Source organism: Epinephelus fuscoguttatus, linkage group LG2 (genome assembly GCF_011397635.1).
Source record: "Epinephelus fuscoguttatus linkage group LG2, E.fuscoguttatus.final_Chr_v1".
Lineage (NCBI taxonomy): Eukaryota > Metazoa > Chordata > Actinopteri > Perciformes > Serranidae > Epinephelus > Epinephelus fuscoguttatus.
The window spans coordinates 27,867,635-27,889,717 of NC_064753.1; the positions used below are offsets into that span (position 1 = coordinate 27,867,635).

The window sequence follows — 22,083 nt, forward strand, 5'->3', positions numbered from 1 at the left end:
GCGGAGTAAAACACCGGCCATTTTTCTCCATGTATAGCAGGACACTTTGTGCTTGGGCAGTGTAACCGAGTGTTGCGATCACTTTGATAAGCCTCCAAGTTTTGGCAAGTTTAATTTTGTTATCCAAGCATCCAAACTTACAACAAACAGCACGCAAACCATGTTTGTGTTTACCGCCGCGAAGTTTTTTCGCTGACATCCCTGTCCGGATAGATGCTTGTCTAAACTGTCGCACAAATGGAAATGGTGCCTAGCGAGGAGAACCAGTTCGTACCCAAAGAGGTGAGGTTATCACGGACCCTGCCCAGGTCGGAGACTCAACCACTGGGCGTTAGCTGTCACCTTTTCAGACCATGTTCATTAATAATGGCAAAACTTTTGCACCACTTTGGGAGTTTGCGATCTTGGTGTATCATTTGGAAGCTAATTCTCAGCTGCTAACAGTTAGCTAAACATGACTTGGACGGCCTATCGTGACACGGCTAACTAACGTTATAGCTAACATCGGTTAGCGGCTAGTTTCACCGCATCTCAGACAAAATTATGACGGTGGCTGAAGCTTTAGCATCATTAGCATTAAGTCACCTAGCTTTCGAGTTTGGCTTTCTGGTAGTGGAAAACTCATGAGCTATTCAAATGTTGCGGTTGACATGATGTTATGTTCCTCAAAACAAAGACGACACTTGTCAACATCAGTTAGCCAACTTGCGAGAAATATTAGCTTGTAGAATTCGGGTAGCCAATGTCGTTAGCTTTGTAAGTCAGGTTAATGGCAACAAATCTAGCCAATGTAGATGTTTATGAAGTTGCCAAACCAAATGTAAATGGCTACATCAGTGAAGCTGACTGTCAGCGTTGAAGCAACATTTACCCCATTGCTAGCTTTATAAAAATGTTTACTTTAATTCTTTCTTGTCCGCGTTTGCTTATTGTTTTGAATAGACTTTGAAACGTTAGTGTGAACGTTAGCTTGTTACAATTGCAAGCTAACGCTAATGTTAGCGGATTTGACTAGCTAACGTTACTTATGAGGATGCAGCGTTAGCATTGATGTTATTTATGTGGGTGCCCTCATTGTAAGAATAAAATGTTCGTCATTCCTGTTTTGACATCCATGACGAACTTGTTTATCACAATGCTAAGGTTGATAGCCTTTGCTTGTTTATCCTGCCGTGTTTGGCTTGTTAGCTGCCGTTACAGTATCCTAGCGTTAGCTTCATGAAACAATAACGTTAATCTGTTAGCTAATTTACGGCCGTACTTTGCTGTCATGTTCTCCACATAAGTAGAAAATGTATGGACTGTAGGTCATGTAAACAACATTAATGGTCATTTGATTGCTGACATGTTGCCTCGGGTTAACAGTATGATTTCAACAAGAACGTCCTGTGGTATGATAACGTTAGTCGTGTTCATGTGTTATTTTTTCTCCCCCGTATATCCACAGGGAGGGTTACTACAAGTTGTTTGGGTTCACAATATTTATGGGTGTTTTTTATAGCACTTTCGCTGCATTTACGTCAGCTGCAGAGTCATACTTTATGCATAGGACGTCACTCGTAGACATTAGGGCTGGTGGGAAAATTGGATTTCATGATGCAGCACTGCACACTTATTCAATTTCAATATGTTTCATTGTTATAGTGTAGCCTCTAGCTATAGAAATAATTAATAGATTATTAATCTGATCTAACAGAACCCTGCAGGATAAGACATTTTTAAAAACGATGGCTTGAACTTGTAAGGAGGAAATAGGTTTATTCACTTATCTCTTTGGCAGCAAAGCAGGAATTCCCTAGACATTCAGACTTTAAGCACTTTGAAAATCATATGTGACTGGTTAAAAAAGTTAGATAGTTGGATGCTGGCATTAAATCATTTAGTTCCCTGCTGTGCATTAGATCATTTAAAGTATCTAAATACTTCAAATTGAGTTTTGCTATTGAATACATAATTTCATTTGTTAATCAAATAAGAATATTAAGGATGTGTAAGCAACATAGCCGAAAGGTATATTACAACATTTAAAGTTGGGGGTGGAAATTAGCATCAGCCATCAGCAAAATGCTAGTAAAATATGGAAGTTGCCCCTGGATTTTCTTCACTTACCAGCAAAACAACAATGGTAGTCTATTGAGTGGCTGGTAGATTTTGCTTTCCACCTACCGTGGTGGCAGGTGGATGAAAAAGCCTGACTGTCACACACACACACACACACAGACCAAACCAAATACTCAAAGCAAATTAGTTAGAAAACTTCCTTGTCTTCCTTCCTTGTTTGTGTGTTCGAAATATATGTGGGAGCCTTTTGTTTGCCTGTGGTCAATTGTTTTTTGTTTTTTTTCCACAACAAGTTACTGAAATCAGCTGACTATCCTTTAGCTCCGTAGACATACTGGTGGGACAGGAACATAAAACCTAGTGAAATATCACTTCCAGTACTTTAGTTCTGTTGCTGAAATCGATGGTGAAGTTACAAATTAATGACTAACGTTGTGGAACAAGACATGAGATCGAGTGAAGGTAATTTAAGATGCAGTTTGGTGTTGAAACTGGATGGCAGCAGTGTTGTGGTGTCCTGGGATACCAGAAGACACTCAAAGCTTTCTCATGATGCCTACCAATTAAATGAAACATTTGTGAGGAGCCCAGTTATTAACCCCAGTCATATAATCACACACACATGCAACTGTGTAACATTCAAGATGGGTTACTTATGAATGGCTGTGTGTTTGTGATGGAATTAATTGCATATCCTCATGCTCTGTCATAACAAGAGCAACATATCAATTATCTTGGATTTGAAGTTGCATCTTGTAAAATTGCCCTTTGTTATGCATCAAAGGCTTTCATGGTTAATCATTAATTTTTGCCTGACAGAAAGTTTCTCCCATGAGAAAATTGACTTCCCTCAATGCTACACTGACACAAGCTACTCGCCACAGTTTATCATGCCTTTAATATCTTTATGTATAAAAAATGTAAAGATGTTTGCATGTATAGGTCACAACAAGCCAAAACAAACAAGGGATTAACACATGCTGTTTGCCCTCACAGTTAAAATGGATTTAATTGGCAATACCAGAGTTTCCTAATGTTGTAGTTTAAATGTTTAGGCACATTGTTCAACCTACTTCATGTTTTGACTTTGTCAGGACATCTGTCTTCGAGTGGAAGCTAAAGCAAGCGCACATAAAACCTCCTTTGTAGTTTTCACAGTTCTTAAACTTAAACTGCCAGACTGTCAGTGATCTCTGAATAAATTAGCAATGAAAGGGAGCTTATTTATTTTGCTGAGTCATGATTTATAAGGGATTTAGCAGTACATATTTCCTGTGACATGTTCATTGTCATCGCCCCATCTGTTTTTTTTCCACTGCTCTCAACGGCTAGATCTCATAGATTTACCAGCCACTGTCACTTCCTGCCGAAACCATTTTTTGGATACAGTAATCCATCCAAATTGGTGGCTGATAATTTGCCAAAGTGTCAGGTTTAGCTAACAAATGTGCCATTTGCAGTAAATTGCGTTTGAATCACAATATTTTTGTAGGTTAATTTCACTATCTGCATCTTTTTTGTGTGCGTGCCATGTGCATTACATTGTATGAATAGGTGTTCATGGACACTGACATTTCACAACATGATAGCCTGTCATTATTTTGTGTCATTTAGAATCAGTTATAGCTGTGAGGAAACACGGCCCATGCTTTGCCGTACCTGTGGCTTCATGTCAGCACCTTGTGATTATATCCACGGTAAAAATAACCTTTAATCTCATAATACACTTGTGTGCAGCTACTTTATAGGACCTGTCAGTCACATTTTGCCAAGATCACAGGCCTCACAAAGAGGTTGCAAAAACAGGAATAACTTGAATGCACTCTTGTAATTATGATCCAAGAGGTATTTTTGCCAGCCAAACTATTCTTGGCCTACAAGTCAGCCTATTTTAGCTTAAATGTGGTTTTGAGAGTAACTAGTCAGGGATGTTTGACAACTTATTTCCTTGTTGTGTTTGTTTTAAGTTGTTCTTTACCTTCACTATCTCCATGTATTATTAGGGTGTGTTTTGGAGTAGCAGACAGAGTATTTTTGATGAGATGAAGAGGATCTCTCAGGTAGCCATGCCTTGTGTGTGGTGTGGGAGAGAGAGATAAAGCATGGTGTTAAATAGATGCATGAAGCAGCATCGTGATGACCGTCTTCATCAGGAATCAGCCTTACTAACAACAGCTTTGACAAACATAAGAGACATGCAATCAAATAATGACCATTTTAGCAACATATTGGAGGTAGTGTCCCATTAAAAAAAGTAATTTCTGGAAAGTATGATCACATTTAAGATTGTGTGTCATTTAATACAAAGCCAGGCTTCTGTGCATCAGTGTGTAATGTTGTCTTAAATATATACTATGCAGGATTTTCCTTAAAAAAAAATGTATAGACTCATACAGAAGTAATCCTCTCAATCATCACTTAGAACCCACTAGAAGTGTGTGGTGTTGTAGTTTTCTGCCCTTTGCCTGTATTTTCTTACTTTCTGTGCTCAGGACGTTTACGGGCTTGTACTTGTACAACACTCAAGTGAGGTTAGGGCTTTATAAAAAGGTAACAGCCACGGGTGAGACCGTAAACAGTAGGTATCCAAGAGACACAGCACAGAAAAAACACAAATATAGTGAGGGGAACTGCCAAAGGAGTGAATCTGGGTCTGGCTTTTACTTTCACTTTGTACGTGAGCATGTTTACAAATGGTAACAGACAGTCCCTCTTAGCATACCTTTAAGCAAATATATTATGGTAATGCTACAGTTTAATATTACAAAAAATATTATTTAAATCAGGCAGTATCTGATCAAACAAAACAGCACAAGATTGAGAATCAGAGCATTTTATCCCTAGCTTTAAATGTGTGACAGTTTGGGATGTTCTGTCAGTATTTACAGTGTAATGTAATTTAACCCTTTGCTCTACTTTTTATAAGCTGCTTAAAATTGTTATGGTTGTATTTTGCCACCCTAAATCCAATTGTATCAGTTTTTTATGCAGTAGTTCAGTAACTTTAGCTCCCAAACATTTTGTAGTTACCAGTAATAATCACCTGAGGCTAAAGACGCTGGCCCAGCATCATCTTTGCATGCTTGGTACATTAACACTTGTTGAGTGAGTTCTGACAGTTTTTGCTGCTTTCATTTTCAGTCAGCATATCATTTGAGCCTGAGCAAGTACTGCACATACCGGACTAATCAGAAAACAAACTATGGGGAGTGTTCAAATGACAAAGTGAATCCTGCTCCTCCTGGAAAACAATTCACACTGTGTGTTATACAGTAAAATGAAGCATGTGTCAGAAATTGCATGGACTGTTCCTTCTTTTGTTTTGTTGTGTTTTTTTCTTGCAGCATACCAGGGATGCTTTTGGGTGAAATTTGACTACCTATCCTTGTTTTTCTGTTTTGAAAAATTGCAACCAAAGATCAGTGACAGCCCAGCAAGTGGGCTTGTCCGGTCATGTATAGGAAGGATTCTTGGTGACGTGACAGTGAACGAGGGAATTCAGAATCATGTATTGAACGGCCCACTTGAAACGAGGTCTAAGCCTTGACAAAACACAATGCAGAGCTGTCACTGTTAGAAATAAGCTCCCGCAACCATATGTTTGTTTCATTGTGAAGAATTTTTGCAGTTGATAATATTTAAACTGAAGAAAATTTAGTTTCAAGGAGAGCTCTTCTAGTCTCATATCTGAAGTTATTATGACCAGTGTCTTTTTGTCATCAGACATAACTGATTTTTGACCCAGTGAATACATACAGTTTTCATTCAAAAAATCTCTTAATTTCACATTTGAAATTTGCTGACACCAGTGCCTTTATGTTGTAAGATTATTTTTTTATTCAGATGCCCACATGAGACTTTTTTTTCCTTGATAACCTTACTTTGAGGAATAGAAACCAAAAAAACTTTCTTAAATTCTTAAATGTTACATTTTATGGCAACACAAGCAACCATACATTAACTTTGCCTTAGTAAAATAGTCCAAAATTAGAAACATTTTCATTAAAATCAGGTAGTAAACATATTACAAATTTAATGAGACACTATTCCTCTTTAAGAAATGTTATTTGTAACAAGTAGGTCATATCAGAACTCAGCATAGACTGTAAAAAATATTGGACATAGCTATCGTGATGTCACCCATAGGCCTTAGACTAGCATTTAGTATTTAGGCCTTCGCCATCTTTTTTGTGGGCCAGAAGTGACCATGTTTGGGCAAGAGGCTGGAGCTGTGGAGGAGCGAGGGGTGGATGTGACTCTAAAGAAGCAGACACTGTCAACACACAGCCTTTCACTCAAAGTGGCCCAGCCTTAATTATGCAGATGAGTTACATAAAAATTCACCCCCATGTACAGTTGTCATAAAGGGGAGAAGCAAGCTTTAGAGACCGACACCGTTTATTGCTGCTGTTAAGTTGTGCATTTCAACATGAGGGTCTATGGGAAGTGACTGACTTATTGAGCCAGCCTCAAGTGGTCATTCAAAGAACCGCAGTTTTTGGCACTCATGTTTTGCCTTCATTTCTCCGCCCCAGATGTTGCCCCTTGGTACTGAGGCATGACACAGGGTGGCATTTTTCTCTTTGTGGACTGGCGTGTATCTAATCATGACATTTGTTGCACTGCCTTACTAACCATTTACTCTAACACTTATCATCTCAGCAGTACATGGTGCTCACAACACAAAATACAGAATAAAAATCCACCCAGTACATCATGATAATGTTTTCCCCCCATTCGTCCTGATTTGCAGATCCAAAATGCAGCTGAGGAGCCCAGAGTGCTGTGTATCATTCAGGACATCACCAGTGCGAAGACGGTCAATGAGAGGCTGACCCTCAACCTGCCTGCTTCCACCACCCTCTCCAAACTCTATGAAGATGTTGCCCACAAAGCAGGATATGTGAAAGCCACCTTTGACCTTGCCTGGGGAAATACGCAGGATATGGTAAGGAAATTCATTAATTTGGACATTCACTTTTGTTTCTGCCAACATGTGATAGCAGATTTCCACATAAGTCTACGAAGCTGTCAATGTAATTACAGATCTCAGCTGGCTGAAGTTTTGTGATCGCCCTGTTAAATCAGAAGGTTGGGTCTAGGTAAAAGATGGATTTCAAGGTTTTAACATGATGCTAAGGTGGCGCTTAGCAGGTGGTGGCGGAGGAATGACATGCAAATGGGTGTTTCTTGCTTGATTGTGTGTTGAAAATGTGAGGTTTGCAGTCAGTAGAGCCAGGGTGTCTACACTGATGATTTGAGTCCTCAACATTTAGAGGGGAGCTCTAATAACTCCACTGTACGCTACCTGTCCAGCACCAAATGGCAGACAGATAAAGTCAGTGACAAACTGGTAAAATAAACTAGTGGACATTTGGCCTTGAAGAACCAGATATTTCCCTCAACAGAAAAAGAACAGGGAATTTTGGACTTGGACTATTTGTCAGGTGGCCAGAAACACAGCTTGAAGCAAATGCCAGTGGAGCTCTAATGTGTCTGCTGGATGTGTAAGTAGTCAATTGTTAGCTAATAATTAACTGATAAAGCTATAAGTGTGAAAATTTTGGTTTGGTGTCACTGAGTTCAGGCTGAGTATTTCAGGTGAGGTCTAGCAGGATTCATAATAATGGCTCCCAGCCTGTGTTTCTCAGTTGTTGTTTACTTATCCTTAACTTATAAGGAGTTTACGTTAGGACTCAAAGCACCTGCTACCTCTACACTGAGAGGGCCACGTCACCATATCATGACCTCAATGAAGCTGATAGTAGCAGAGATATGTTTGAAAGCGAGCCAGTGCCAGCTTTTGTCATTTGTGCTATCAGTGTTCAAAAATGGATTTTGCCATACCATTGTGTCTACATGGAAAACAAAGTGTGTAGGAATGGTGTTGCTAGGAGAGAGCACTCTCATATGAATAACTGCGTGTGCACCCTCAGTGTTGAGTATGAGCTTGTTCTGTGTCGTCAATGTTTGTGCATATACTACTCCCCTTTTCTTAAATGAGCACAGGCTAATCCTGCTGCTGACCCAGGCCAAAGCCCAGGTGCTGTGTCTGTTGTTATCTCACTGAGTAGGTCAGTGGATTAAGCTACTGTATGTTTCCACTGCAGTGCTGTGCTTGCTTGTCCCCAGCTCGCCCGGGAGAAAGACAGAAAGTCTTCTGCTACATAGCATTGCTCACATGTTGGCCTCAAGCTACTTTTATCGCTCGCGTCAGTACAGGGAATTTGCTGAAAATGAGTTCAGGGGCAATCTGAGTCTTCTTGTGAGTTCATCCAGTTTGTGGTCCTGTAGACTTGTTTGAATGCTTCGTGGCTGTTTTTTCTGCATTTTACAGGGATTGTTTTCACGTGATATTTGTTATTATCCTGCCTCCCTTTAGGCACCACTGGACCACAGCAGTGAGATGTCCCTCTCAGATTCGGGGTTTGAGCCTGGTGGTAAGAGGAATTTCCTCCAGCTCACCGATAAAGATGGAGAGCAGCCTCAGATTGCATCGGTGAGTTGTACAAGATAAACAACATGAGTTACGATTTTTTTTAAAGGGGACCTATTATCCTTTACCTTATTTTCTGTCATATATATCATGTTAAAATCTTGGATGTGCATATTAATTATAGCCCAACGTCAGTCCTCAATGTTTTTTTTTTTTTTTTACTTTCAAGACGAGCTTATGTCAGCTCGTGACAGATTTCTTAATGTGGTGATCTGCTCCAGGCGCGTGTCAACATGCATAGCCTACTCTGCTACATGTAGCTACATGCTAACTTAAGGGGAAACATGGAATTTTAGTTGCTAATGTTGTTCATTTCGCCCCATTTCGGATCATATTCTTGCTGGAACATGTCTTGTTGTGAAGATCCTGGTTAGGAAGGTTTAATTGGTGATTTTTCACAGTAGAAAGTACTACTATACTCCACCCCAGTCATTCCCTTGCTGTAATGATGATGCAGATTTGCAGTGATCTGGCAGACCTGGAAATGCTGACCAGTCAGAGCAGACTGGGCTTTTTCAGAAGGGGGGCTTTATGAGGCAGGTGCTAAAACAGAGCATCTCAGACAGAGGGTGAACACAGGTGTTCCAGCACAGACAGTATAAAGGAAATGAAGTGTTTTTGAACATTACAGCATGTAAACATGTTCTAGTAGAAACATTTTAAATATTTGATTGTTGCTGTAGGGTTCTGGTTTTGGTGAGTAAAGATATATTATGAAAAGATCCCTCTCTGTATGTTTGATGTGTGCAGGATGAGTCAGGAACAGCAGATAGCAGTGGACTGGATGACAGCTCCCAAGAGAGGTTTATTGGGCCCCTGCCGAGAGACGGCACTGCAGGCTGCAGTGGTGACTACAGCAGTCCATCTTACTCCTACTCATCCATCCTCAACAAATCTGAAACAGGTGAGGTTTTGTCACTTGTTAAACATGTGACTTCACTCCTTTTCTACAACCCCAACTGTCATCTTACTTCTTGTTTCTTGCCCCCCACTGTAGGTTACGTGGGCTTGGTCAACCAAGCTATGACCTGCTATTTGAACAGTCTTCTACAAACACTGTTCATGACGCCAGAGTTCAGAAATGCGCTCTACAAGTAAGGAGCTATGCTTGTAGAGGTCTTTGTGAAGGTTTGCTTGTGAAGTACAACTTTTAAAATTCTTTTATAACTTCTGTCTGACCTCAGCTGGGAGTTTGAGGAGTCTGAAGAGGATCCAGTCACCAGTATTCCCTACCAGCTGCAAAGGCTGTTTGTTTTGCTGCAGACCAGTAAGAAACGGGCGATTGAGACCACTGATGTGACGCGGAGCTTTGGCTGGGACAGCAGCGAGGGTGAGCGTTTGTACTGTCCTGTGACCAGACTCTCATGGCTTGTGTGCGTGTTTGTGTGAAAGAGAGACCATGTGCCTCTGCATCTATTCACTGGTTTGCACTTCTTGCTTTGTAGCTTGGCAGCAGCATGACGTCCAGGAGCTGTGCAGGGTCATGTTTGATGCCCTGGAGCAAAAGTGGAAACAGACAGAGCAGGTAGGAGAGAGCAGCAAGCTTTCTTAGACTCCTGACAACAACATTTTAGCAGCCAGTCTAGGGGCGCCCCACCCCCCCACAATGGAAACAAAAGAGCTACTGTGGGAAAAGTGAAATGGGCCAGTAAGCCCCAGGGTTAGCTGTTTCTTATCTCAGGAGTAAATTATAAACTGCAAACACTTCATCCAGTGTGCGTATTTACAGCCATGTGGTCTGTACACATGAGCTCCTAGTTAGCACAGAATCAATGCATGTGATTGAGCCCCATTTAAAAAAATAACTTAAATAACACACTATGGATAATGGATTAGATTTTATTCCAGTCTACTTTTTGGAAGTTTACAGTGAAATTTAGAATTTAAGTTCAAAGTTTTCGCCATCTCCAGATAACATATGAAAAGTTGGCATTTCCTAGAGCCCAAGTGTAGAGATTGGATTTTCAAAAAAAATTTTAGTAGCCATGTTGGTTACAGTCAGTCAAGAGCCTGTGATTATAGTCCAGCTGCAGATAACATTACCCCTGTGACTAGTCGACTGTTACCTGGTCAACTGCAGCATAAAGCAGGTGTAATAGTTGCATTGTCTGTTTGGAAAATTACAAAAAAGTTGGAGACCGCCGCCATGATACCCCTATTAGGAAGGTGGTTTCAGACAATGTAAGGTGATTCAACAAGCACTTCTTTTGTAGAATAATACTGAACAGCCCCTCCAGGATGTTGCGATGAAAAAGTGATGGCGTCGTTAAAACTTAATCTAACCACAAAGGCTAAATTAAGTTTTAACGCCGCCATTGAGAGACCATGTGCCTCTTTGGGTTGTTCCAGTGAGAATAAAACCATAATGTAACAAGTTGCTTTTGGTTTCTAATAAATTATACAAAAGAAAATTCTGACTCGCAGAAAAATGCCAAATGCCTGGTGAACTGATTCTAAGGTGTCCTAAAATGCCTTCTGATGTTAGTAACAACAGGGTATTTCTTCCATTAGACAAAACTCTGTCATTCTTTGATTCTTAAAAAACATTCAAAGCTGCTTTTTAATGTAATAATGTATTTTTAATCTGTCTTGACAGTTTTGGATGGCAGGTGGTGTCACATGGCAACAATTACATGCGGGTGCTTTATTTTAGGCCATGTTTACATGAAAATGATCCACTGAAAACAGAATCATTTCATTCGTTTTGAAAAAAGTTCCGCGTTTAGACGACAACAATTTTGATAACAATCGCCGTGCACATGGATCTGCAAAAATGACCAAAAACGCTGCAATATACATGCCAGGCCAGTAGTTGGCGGTGTGACGCTTACGCTTCCTTCTACCGAGTGATGATGTATCAACAAACAAAATGGCAACCGCACGAACATTTATCTGGACGGACAACGAGGTGGAGTTGCTACAGTAAATCTACACTATGATGGGGAAGCGCTAATAAATTCAACAGGGTGAGCAGCACAAGCAGAGCTCGGGAGGCCGCCATTGTTGTTGTGATGGTCGACTTTCTTGCGCATGCGTAGTGACTGGAAGCGTAATGCGCATGTGCGAAAAGTCTCCGTTTTCAGAGGAACTGCATATTGCAAGTTTATCTGACAACAGAGATGGTGCTGTTTCCAAAAAATGGCACTCTGGAACCCGTTTTCAACACGTTGCGTTTTTAGGCACCCAAAACGGCGTTGTCGTGTAAACGATCGGCCAAAACGCAACTTAAGTTTACTGTTTTCAGTTGAAATCGTTGTTGTATAAACGGGACCTTAGTGAGAAAATGTCAAAGAATATTTCGTAACCCAAACAGAAGCTGTATTGTTAGAAGTGAAACTTGGTTGAGTAGGCTGACTGTCATGCCTCCATATCCTCAGGCTGACCTGATCAACCAGCTGTACCAGGGGAAGCTGAAGGATTATGTCCGTTGTCTGGAGTGTGGCTATGAGAGCTGGAGGATTGATACTTACCTGGACATCCCTCTTGTGATCAGACCCTTCGGAGCCAGCCAGGCATATGGCAGTGTGGTGTGTTTCCTCTCCATGTTTCATTCCTTTAAACATTTAACATACTGGCAGCAAAGACTCAAAGAGCATTAAACATTCACTTTTTGGGATTATCAGCTACTTCAAGCCTGCAATTGATTCAATACTTGCAGGTCATTTTATCAAAGTTTGACCATTTAGTATTTAGTCCTCCATCTATATAAACCTGAAACAATGTCTCTGCTACAGGAAGAGGCTTTGCAGGCATTCATCCAACCGGAAACCCTGGATGGGCCCAATCAGTACTTCTGTGAACGCTGCAAAAAGAAATGTGACGCACGGAAGGTGAGACACAGTGAAGATGTGACATGGGAGACATGCTCAGTGTTCTGCTATTGACCCGCCTGATTCTTTGATAAATGCTTCTCCACACAGGGTCTGAGATTTCTGCACTTTCCGTACCTGCTGACACTTCAGCTGAAGCGGTTTGATTTTGACTACACCACTATGCATCGCATCAAGCTTAATGACCGCATGACTTTCCCTGAGGAGCTCGACATGAGTCCATTCATCGATGTAGAAGATGAGGTGAGAAAAGAAATAGCAGTAACGGCTTTCATCACTATTTCTGACTTAGATTAGATTAATAAATCTTCAGGGTCGTCGGCCCAAATGTGATTCTCCTTCTGTCTCATATTAACCATCAATAGCTTGATGTGTCTATAAACTTTGGTTGGGAAAAACTGTGTCAGGTATACCATTTTTATGTTGTTACAAATTCCAAAATATCTAGTATCTAGTTTTATGCGGTGTGGAAACATTTTGTTTTTGGGTTGTCCTTCCTGTCTGTCTGTCCCATCCTTATGAATGCGATATCTCAGAATTGCCCAGAGAAAATTTCCCCAAATTTGGTAAAAAACGTCCACTTGGACTCAACGTATTATTAACTTATTAGATTTTGATGATCAAAGGTCAAGGCCACTGTGGCCTCACAGAACACTTCATTGGCTGTAATTCTAGAATTCATATGCTTATTATGACAAAATTTCACAAAATTGTCTACGAGGATAAAATGATGAAGTAATGGCAGTTTATATCCCAAAGGTCAACTTAGCTGTGACATCATAATGTTCTGCGAATACAATTTCTGGCCATTATTCAGCACCAAACCTCAGGAACAGAAGGGAGACATTTGGTCGGACACTGAATTGGTGACAGTAATCTTGGGTGCCCACCTTGAAACTGTGGTAAATGCATAGATCTTTTGTGCTGCCAGGTTAAAGATGTTTGTGAACCATTTACATTAGATTTAGAATTAGCCCTGAGTAGCTTTTTTTTTCCAGCAAGAGAAATAAAAAATACACTTAATACCCTTTATTACATTTCTTCAAAGTCTTAATTACATATATTATGTGAATCTAGACAGACGTGGGTGTAAACTTCAAGTTGACTTGTAAGCAGAGTCATACAACCACAAGGTGGTAATTCTAGTTTTGCATGTTATACTGCTTTTGTGTTCTGTAATATGACGCAACATAAGGGCAAGATAAATGACCGAACACCATTTAGGCATCAAATCCAAAACCGGATATGTTACAGGTGTCTTTTGTTTTTTACTGTTAAGATGTTGTTAAGTAAAACCAATAGATCTGGAGCTACAATATGTGATATATTTCTACATATTTGACCCCTCTCTTATCGCTTTTGAAACGGCTTCCTCTAGAAGTCGCCTCAGACAGAGAGCTGCACTGACAGCGGAGCAGAGAATGAAGGCAGTTGCCACAGCGACCAGATGAGCAACGATTTCTCCACCGATGATTGTGTGGATGAGGGCATCTGCTTGGACAGCACCAGCAGCACAGAGAGGGTGTTGAAGCCAAAGGTAATCATCTTGATCACCCACTGTATAGATACTGTTGATTGTTGTTAATATCGTTGATTAGTTAACTGTTCGGGAAAGTGCATACAACTGGGGATGTCCTGAAGTTACTGGGCCAAGATCCAAGTCCTTTTAATGTTTGGTAACTGCAGAAACTGAGTCCAATTCAATACTTAGTTTGCTCTCCACATGGACTGCTTACCTGCGTGCAACCAAAGCCTGCTCAAACAGGATTGGTCAATACTACTCAGAATACAGACAGACCACAAACTGAAATCAGAATGCTTCCTATATCAAGATCTTGTCCCATTGCCTAAAAATTCTGCATTTATATTTCGTTTTATAGCAGTGTTACAAAGTGAAGCTTCTTTTACCTCAAAATCTAAAAAATTAGAAGCTGCTACTGATTTTTTTATAATGAGGGGAGAGAAAACAGCTCTGTTACTGTTGGAGCTTGGTAAATCTGTGTACTCTGCCAGTCCATTTGTTAATCACTGGCATGCCAAAATAATTTTTCACATTCATGCATTTCTCACTCGCATATGGAGCACATTTCGTGCAGTGTAGAACACAGCTGTCATTGAGGAGAGCAGCGTTGTAACATTTGCAGGCTCAGGTGGACTCAGTAGAGTTCAACAAAGAAAGGATCAGATTTTAATCAGCTAAAATCTTGGTTTGGGACATCTCTATATATGATCAATACAAGCTTTAGATGGGGGCATATTAAAGAGTGGGCAAACACACCAGATGCGGATGCTTTCACACTGAACACAAGGGGCCATTGAATGTTCAAATATGAAACTGATAAGAAACGTAAGCTGTGACTTATACAGTCACCTGATCTCAACACAGTTGAACAGATTTTGATTCACTCTTTAATACAGAGCTCCAACATCATCACATCTTTTCTCTCTATTTTGAATTTTGCTGTTATATTGTCTCCAATCTGAAGTGACTCCTGGAGATACTATTGAGCAACTGTCTGCAGGCAGAAAAAGATCAAAAGTGATGCATTACTTCCTCATTCACAATGTGCACAGCATATTCCAGATGATGACTAAGTCAACACATTGCAGATTATGGAGGTTTTGTGACATAAAGTTGAATTAAAAGCTGTATCTCCCACGCTGTACAATCAGTGTTCCTTATTTTATGTGACTAGCTCTGCAAAATAGCATTATCTTGAACTTAGATCGTGCCATTGCATATGTAGTATTAATAAATTTCCCTCTGGTCAACATGAGCATCAGCAGAATACAATGTAGTTGTTGCTTTTATTTAAACAATGAGATTTTCTCTGTCTGTTCTCAGAGTTTGCTGACCTTTGAGCTGTTCTCCGTCATGGTCCATTCTGGGAGCGCTGCGGGTGGCCACTACTACGCCTGCATCAAGTCCTTCAGTGATGGCCAGTGGTACAGTTTCAATGATCAACACGTTAGCAAGGTCAGCCTCAGCCCTTGAGCAACCTGTTTTGTTCTCCTACAACAGTTAAATGTCAGGTAGAATGACTCACCCGGCTATATTGGTGTTAGTCATTGGTTTGTACTGAGCTAAGCAAACAATGTCAATGTAACATTCTGCTTTTACATGGTAGTATCCGCTGAGCCATTTATTTGGTACATTTCTGTGCATTGCGTTGGGCAGATCACACAAGATGATATCAGGAAGACGTATGGGGGGTCCTCAGGGAGCAGAGGCTATTATTCCAGTGCCTTTGCCAGGTAAGTCGTCTCTCATATCAACACACATCACATGCGCACAGTACACTGGCTTAGGAAATACAGTAATAATGAACTTGACCTGTTAATTTGTGTTTGAAGGAAAGTCAAGATGGTTCTTGTTTAGTTTTTTGTCATCTATATATTGCACTACATTCAATAACAAGACATCTGTTTCCTCCCAACAGCTCTACAAATGCATATATGTTGATTTACAGATTGAAAGATCCCTCAAGGAATGCAAGTAAGAAATTAATTCAATAAAGTCTGCTATTGGTAATTTCTTGTTTACGTGTGTCTTCATGGTAGTGTTATACCCTGGCCACACTGTATACCTCCACCTGTGTGTGATGGCTGCCTCACTGAACTGATGTGGCTCACACAGCTGTTGCAGCTGCCTGTCAGCCTTATCTCTCTGCATTGAGTTTGCCTTTGATAATGGCCATCAATAATAGATTGTTTCAAACAAATGGAGGGATTCTGTCCACAGAAACGCCAGAGGGCTTTTTCTTAGAAACGGAAACAGGAACTGTTATTTAAACACAAATATTTCTATTGAAACTGTAGTGAAATGTGTAATGTTGCTGGTATAATGTCAATGTGACTGAGCTGTGTTGCTCATGCCAGCTGTGTGGGTGCTCTTTTAACATGGGCACCGAAATGAAAAGTAAGAGGTTCTGCGACACACATGCATTACTCAGGTAGGCGGTGTGGCCTGGGCGTTAGAAGCTTATGGGAGGCTTTGTCATCCTGTGCTCAGTTGGAACATTCAATAACCATTTTTCCAGCCGCATACTGTATGAGCCAGCAGCTTGAGCTCTTGTCCTGTAATCTGCTCCACACCTGTAGAAAGAAACCACAGCAATGCATCCCCGTCTGTGTGAATGCATCCCCGTCTGTGTGGCAGACTTTTGCGGATGTTTTCATATTGTGCTCATAATCTTACTGTTTCTGTTACCAGGGTTGCCTTGACTGTTCAGGTCCTAGAATTAGTATGCAGTTTTAATATGTTGCCTGTCTGTCCTGTGTGCAGAGTATTCAGCTGTGGAAGACTTCCCAGAGCACATAAAGAATCTGGTTCAGAAGGAGAAAGAGTCTGAAGAGCAGGAGAAGCGACAGAGGGAGATTGAGCGCAACACTTGCAAGGTATGTGGTCCTCTTAGATCAGTTCAAGATCTATTGTTTTACTTCTGAATGAGATTGAAAACAATAACTATTTACTGCTCTGTTTCTTTTTACCTTTAGATAAAGCTGTTCTGCATGCATCCTGTGAAGATGATGATGGAGAGCAAGCTGGAAGTACACAAGGACAAAACTCTCAGAGAAGCAACAGAGATGGCCTACAAGGTTTGTTGGTTTCTTGTAGGTCCTCACCATCAGGTGCTCCAACAATATAGCTAATCAGTTCTGTTCTGTGCCTCAGCTAATGGAGCTGGATGGAGTGGTGTCTCTGGACTGCTGCCGCTTGGTAAAGTATGATGAGTTCCACGAGTACCTGGAGCGCTCCTACGAAGGTGAGGAGGACACGCCGATGGGCCTGCTGCTGGGAGGAGTCAAGTCCTCATATATGTTCGACCTGCTGCTCGAGACCCGCAAACCAGAGCAAGTGTTCCAGCCTTACAAACCTGGAGGTCAGTAGCCTGCAACTGTTGAGTCATAGTCATTTTGTCTTATATAGTGTTGTTCTTTGAGCAGCACAGGTAATTGTGTGCAGTTACTAAAAAAAACTCAAGTGTGATTAAAGCCCATGAAGCAGAGTCATGACTATGTAGACTCTGTGCTTTATGCAGACCATTCTGTGACGTTAGAAGCAAATGAAGTGTACACCAATGATGGATGTGAATGTGTCATGATAATAAGTGAGTAAAAATAACTGAATTATGTCTGTGTGGGTGTTTTTCTGATTTTCTACAGAGGTAATGGTGAAGGTTCATGTTGTGGATCTGAAGAGCGAGACCATCGCCACTCCAATCAGTGTTCGGGCGTACTTGAACCAGACGATCACTGAATTCAAACAGCTTATTGCACAGGTGTCCTACTTAACTCAAGTTTCTTCATCACTGCATCTTCTTGTCCTTCAGCTTTTTTATTTTAAGCATCAACAAAAAGATTATGTACATCAGCCATTAGTGTGAGATCAGTCCTTAGGACGTGACCTTAATGTATGCGTTTCTTCCCAGGCTACAGGGCTATCTGCAGAAAACATGCGTGTGGTCCTGGAGCGCTGCTACAATGATCTCCGACTCCTGTATGTTCCAAACAAGACACTGAAAGCGGAGGGGTTCTTCAGGAGTAACAAGGTCGCTACATTTTTTTTTTTTTTAAATTCTCATTTTTGTGCCTCCATTTGTTCCCATTGTGTTATGCCAGTTTTGTGTAAGAAGATCTACTTCAATGCTTGTAAACACTTAAGTTTGACCTGTTTTTCGTTTTGTTTTTCATCAGGTTTTTGTAGAGAGCTCCGAGTCGACAGATCATGAGGTTGCTTTCACTGACTCGCTCTTGTGGAAACTGTTGGATCGTCATGGGAATACGATCCGGCTCTTGGTCTTACTGCCTGAGCAGTCTCCTGGTACCTTGGCTAACAGGACTCTTTGCCAAAAAGTAGGAGGTGACTCTGATGCGCCCTTTGAGGGTTCAAAGGGTAACAGGAAATCTGTAGAGGCGATCCTGGAGGAGAGCACAGAAAAGTTAAAGAATCTGTCTCTGCAGCAGCAGCAGGGCTCCAGCACCAGTGACAGCCAGAAAAGCTCTGACGCCAGCGACTTTGAGCATATCGAATCCCCGACCCAAGAGGCCGACTCAAACTCGTCACTGTGTGTGGCCGCAGACAACAGAGAGTTGGAGAACCGGATCAGGGCCACAGCCGGGGGTAGCAGTGGTGCCTCCTCTGACCCCGAGAACCACTTTGCCTGTGAGGAGCGCTCGGACTCTGAGGTGAACAATGACCGCAGCACAAGCTCAGTGGACAGCGACATCCTGAGCTCCAGCCACAGCAGTGACACGCTGTGCAATGCAGACAGCGGGCCCATACAGCTGGCCAACGGCTTGGACTCGCACAGCATCACAAGTAGCCGTCGCTCCAAAGCCCATGAGGGCAAAAAAGAGACCTGGGACACTGCTGAAGAAGACTCCGGGACAGACAGCGAATATGACGACAATGGGAAGAGCAAGGCAGAGGCTCAGTACCTGTACTTCAGAACAGAGCCGTGTTCTCAGGATGACTCCTCCTCTGATGCACAAAAATGTATGAACCTTCTTTTTATGATGGTGTTTAAAGGACCAGTGTGTAGGATTTAATGCCATCTAGTGGTGAGGTTGCAGATTGCAACCAACAGAATACTCCTTCCCTCACATCTACCTTTTCAAGTCTCTAGTAGAGCCTACGGTGGCCTTTTGGTAACATAAAAACTGGAAAGGCCCTCCCTGGAGCCAGTGTTTGATTTGTCTTTTCTGGGCTACTATAAAAACAAGGCAGTGCAACATGGTGGGCTCCGGGGAAGACCACCCGCTCCCTGTGTAGATACGAAGGGCTCATTCTAGGCTTATTCTCAGCTGATCATACTCTTATTAAGACATAGTTATGAACAAATATATTCCATTTCTTCCAATAGAGGGCCACTAGTCATCCTTAAGTAAGCAAAATCAAATTAAATTGCATTTCAGAGGCAAGCACAACGACTATTTTCTTGCAGAGCTTGATTGTTTAACTGGCACAGTATTGTCAATGCAACTTCAAAGTGTTCTTCAGTCGTTTCCTTCCTCACGGTGGCAGAAAATCTGGCTAAATATTTAATTGTTGTTTCCTGTTATCTGCTTTAGCTCTAGTGGTTCACGTGGACAAGAGAATAACATTAGCAGCATTTAAGCAGAACCTGGAGCCCTACGTGGGAGTCACTTCCACCCAGTTCAAGGTGTTTCGGGTATACGCCAACAACCAGGAGTTTGAGAGCGTACGGCTCAATGAAACACTGTCGTCATTCTCTGATGACAACAAGGTCAGGATCTGTTTTAGAATTGATTAGTTAGATTTTAGTAGTTCCTGTTCCAGTGAGTCAATAATTGACTTGTACATTTTTATTATTTCCCATAGATAACCATTCGACTAGGAAGAGCACTGAAAAAGGGTGAATACAGAGTGAAAGTGTATCAACTATTAGTGAATGAAACGGAGGTAAGAACTGAAAGACTTTTTTTTTGTCACTCAAGATGTTCCGGCTAAGCTGCTGAACTCTAATCTCAAATATAATATGACAAGTGATCTATGTGTCTGTTTCCCAGCCCTGCAAGTTCCTCGTGGACACGGTGTTTGCCAAGGGCATGACTGTCAGACAGTCTAAAGAGGAGCTGCTCCCTCAGTTGAAAGAGCAGTGCAAGCTTGACCTAAGCATTGACAGGTAAGACTTTCTTACTGCACATTAATAAGGAGGAAAAACATGAAAAAGGTGTTAATCAACAAATGTGTGTGTGTGTGTGTGTGTTCAGTGTTCGTCTCAGGAAAAAGACATGGAAGAACCCAGGCACGGTGTTTCTGGACTACCATGTCTATGAAGAAGACATCAGCATCTCCTCCAACTGGGAAGTCTTCTTGGAAGTTCTTAATGGTAACGCTCATTTTGAAGTTTCTTTCAAACACGTTACAGTGGGTTACTGTCGGATTTTTTTTTTGTATTGTTGGACTTCTGGATCACTAAAGCTGAAGTGCTAAATTTCAGAACCAGAGAAGATGAAGTCCATGTCGCAGCTGGCTGTCCTGACCCGGAGGTGGAGCCCCGCCACAATGAAGCTGGGGCCCTTCCAGGAAGTTATTCTGGAGAGCAGCAGTGTAGAAGAACTCAAGGAGAAGGTATGTCTGTATTGTGCTGGATGCTTTTTATAGTTTGTCACGTAATTTATACTAATCAAAAGTTAAGTTTCTTAAATCAGAAGTGCAGTTACAGTGCTCTCATCCTGGTCAACCAACACGGGTTACCGAAATGCAGAATATCAATCACACCATCGATAAAAAACCACAAAACTATTTTCTAGGGCTGTACTGGACCAAGAATTATGTCAGTCAGATTGGATTTGGCTGTTCAATATGAATATTCGACTATTTGTTCCTTTTTTCCATGTAGAGTTTGAGAGTTTGAACAAGGTTTGGCAGGACATGCAGGGCAACATTCACATAATATATTCAACAAGCCAACTTGGCCCTGCGAGCTAATGTGTGCTAACTATGCCAACAACCTATCAGGAATGTGCAACATTTTTTGCCGACACTAGGTATCAAACAAAAGCCAGAGATCTCCGGGCAGTTGCCTCCATTTTATTAGACTCACCTTGGGTTTTGGGCTGCAGCTGCCTGTACCAGAGAGCAGGGTGAAAGCGAGGAACGCTCACTCTGCAGCAAATTCTGGGGGCCGGAACATCTCTAGAAGTACACTGCACACTGACAGACTGAATTTTTAGTTGATTGAGGGATCTTCAACTTGCGATTCGAATCTTTGACTTTCAGGAGGGAGCCCTACTATATTCCATAGTAAAACTGTTAATAAAAACTTGTGATGCAGCGTCTCAGTTCACTTTCACTGCTGTTCAGAGAAACATCAGTTTGTTATTTATTAATTGTGGGAAAATAAGTTCAACATGAAAAAAAAAAGTTTGCTTGAACAAGGAGTTGTCCAAGTACCTATTATTTGCCTTTTGTGACTAATCTCTGTCTTCCATTTGCAGCTTAGTGAAATGAGCAATATTCCTCTGGAAAACCTGGAGTTTGCAAAGGTATGCAGTCCCTCACACAGGACAGCTGTGATTTTTCTTATGCAGCTTTAGTTTCCCTTCTTTAAACTGTCTAATCATTGACTGAGAATCCATCCGTCTGTTGTGTGCAGGGTAGAGGAACATTTCCTTGTGATATTTCCGTGTTGGAGATTCATCAGGATTTGGACTGGAACCCAAAAGTGTCGACTCTAAACGTGTGGCCTCTGTACATCTGTGATGACGGAGCGGTGGTCTTCTACAGGTAAGGCTATCAGAAGGACCACAGGGCAACAGAATAGGTATAGATACAGGAATTAATTTAGAGAGTGTCCGTCTTATTTAGTGCTTTGTCCTTTTATTAAGACTTGAAACTGTAGCTTTGTGTGCTGGGGGATTGATTCCAGCCCACCTGTCACCCTACAAAAGGAGGTATAGGATAAGGATAGACCCCTTGTATTTATTACGTATTCACTATATGTTTTATATTTTATTTCTCTGTAAAGCACTTTGAATTGCCCTTGTGCATGAAATGTGCTATACAAGTAAAGCTGCCTTGGTTATATGGTTTAATTGGTTATCAACAAATCCCTAATGCTGACATTGTGTAACATTTCATTACTAATTTTAAGAATTTGAAAGCTAATGTACATGGAGGCAGAGAGCTCGTCTCCTTCATTTATCAGAATACCCTATAGGATAAAG

The 22,083-nt window shown here is 41.3% G+C and overlaps 1 protein-coding gene across 2 annotated transcripts in view; it reads left to right on the forward strand.

The window, feature by feature from the left end:
- The window catches only part of usp47 (ubiquitin specific peptidase 47), a 23,831-nt gene continuing 1,748 nt past the window's right edge, over window positions 1–22,083 (forward strand). The window contains exons 1-28 of one of the 2 annotated variants that reach the window (XM_049604121.1): window positions 1–282; window positions 4,065–4,121; window positions 6,815–7,009; window positions 8,444–8,560; window positions 9,308–9,461; window positions 9,555–9,651; window positions 9,742–9,887; window positions 10,003–10,082; window positions 11,935–12,084; window positions 12,292–12,387; window positions 12,478–12,630; window positions 13,766–13,924; window positions 15,233–15,364; window positions 15,566–15,642; window positions 15,828–15,883; window positions 16,673–16,785; window positions 16,885–16,986; window positions 17,063–17,270; window positions 17,554–17,669; window positions 17,820–17,939; window positions 18,085–18,886; window positions 19,462–19,637; window positions 19,733–19,813; window positions 19,921–20,036; window positions 20,125–20,243; window positions 20,355–20,485; window positions 21,355–21,402; window positions 21,513–21,643. In XM_049604121.1, the coding sequence (XP_049460078.1) occupies window positions 238–282; window positions 4,065–4,121; window positions 6,815–7,009; window positions 8,444–8,560; window positions 9,308–9,461; window positions 9,555–9,651; window positions 9,742–9,887; window positions 10,003–10,082; window positions 11,935–12,084; window positions 12,292–12,387; window positions 12,478–12,630; window positions 13,766–13,924; window positions 15,233–15,364; window positions 15,566–15,642; window positions 15,828–15,883; window positions 16,673–16,785; window positions 16,885–16,986; window positions 17,063–17,270; window positions 17,554–17,669; window positions 17,820–17,939; window positions 18,085–18,886; window positions 19,462–19,637; window positions 19,733–19,813; window positions 19,921–20,036; window positions 20,125–20,243; window positions 20,355–20,485; window positions 21,355–21,402; window positions 21,513–21,643 (3,977 nt within the window). In that variant the 5' untranslated portion in view covers window positions 1–237. The remainder of the gene's footprint in view (window positions 283–4,064; window positions 4,122–6,814; window positions 7,010–8,443; window positions 8,561–9,307; window positions 9,462–9,554; window positions 9,652–9,741; window positions 9,888–10,002; window positions 10,083–11,934; window positions 12,085–12,291; window positions 12,388–12,477; window positions 12,631–13,765; window positions 13,925–15,232; window positions 15,365–15,565; window positions 15,643–15,827; window positions 15,884–16,672; window positions 16,786–16,884; window positions 16,987–17,062; window positions 17,271–17,553; window positions 17,670–17,819; window positions 17,940–18,084; window positions 18,887–19,461; window positions 19,638–19,732; window positions 19,814–19,920; window positions 20,037–20,124; window positions 20,244–20,354; window positions 20,486–21,354; window positions 21,403–21,512; window positions 21,644–22,083) is intronic. The other variant, XM_049604131.1, reaches the window with a different exon arrangement.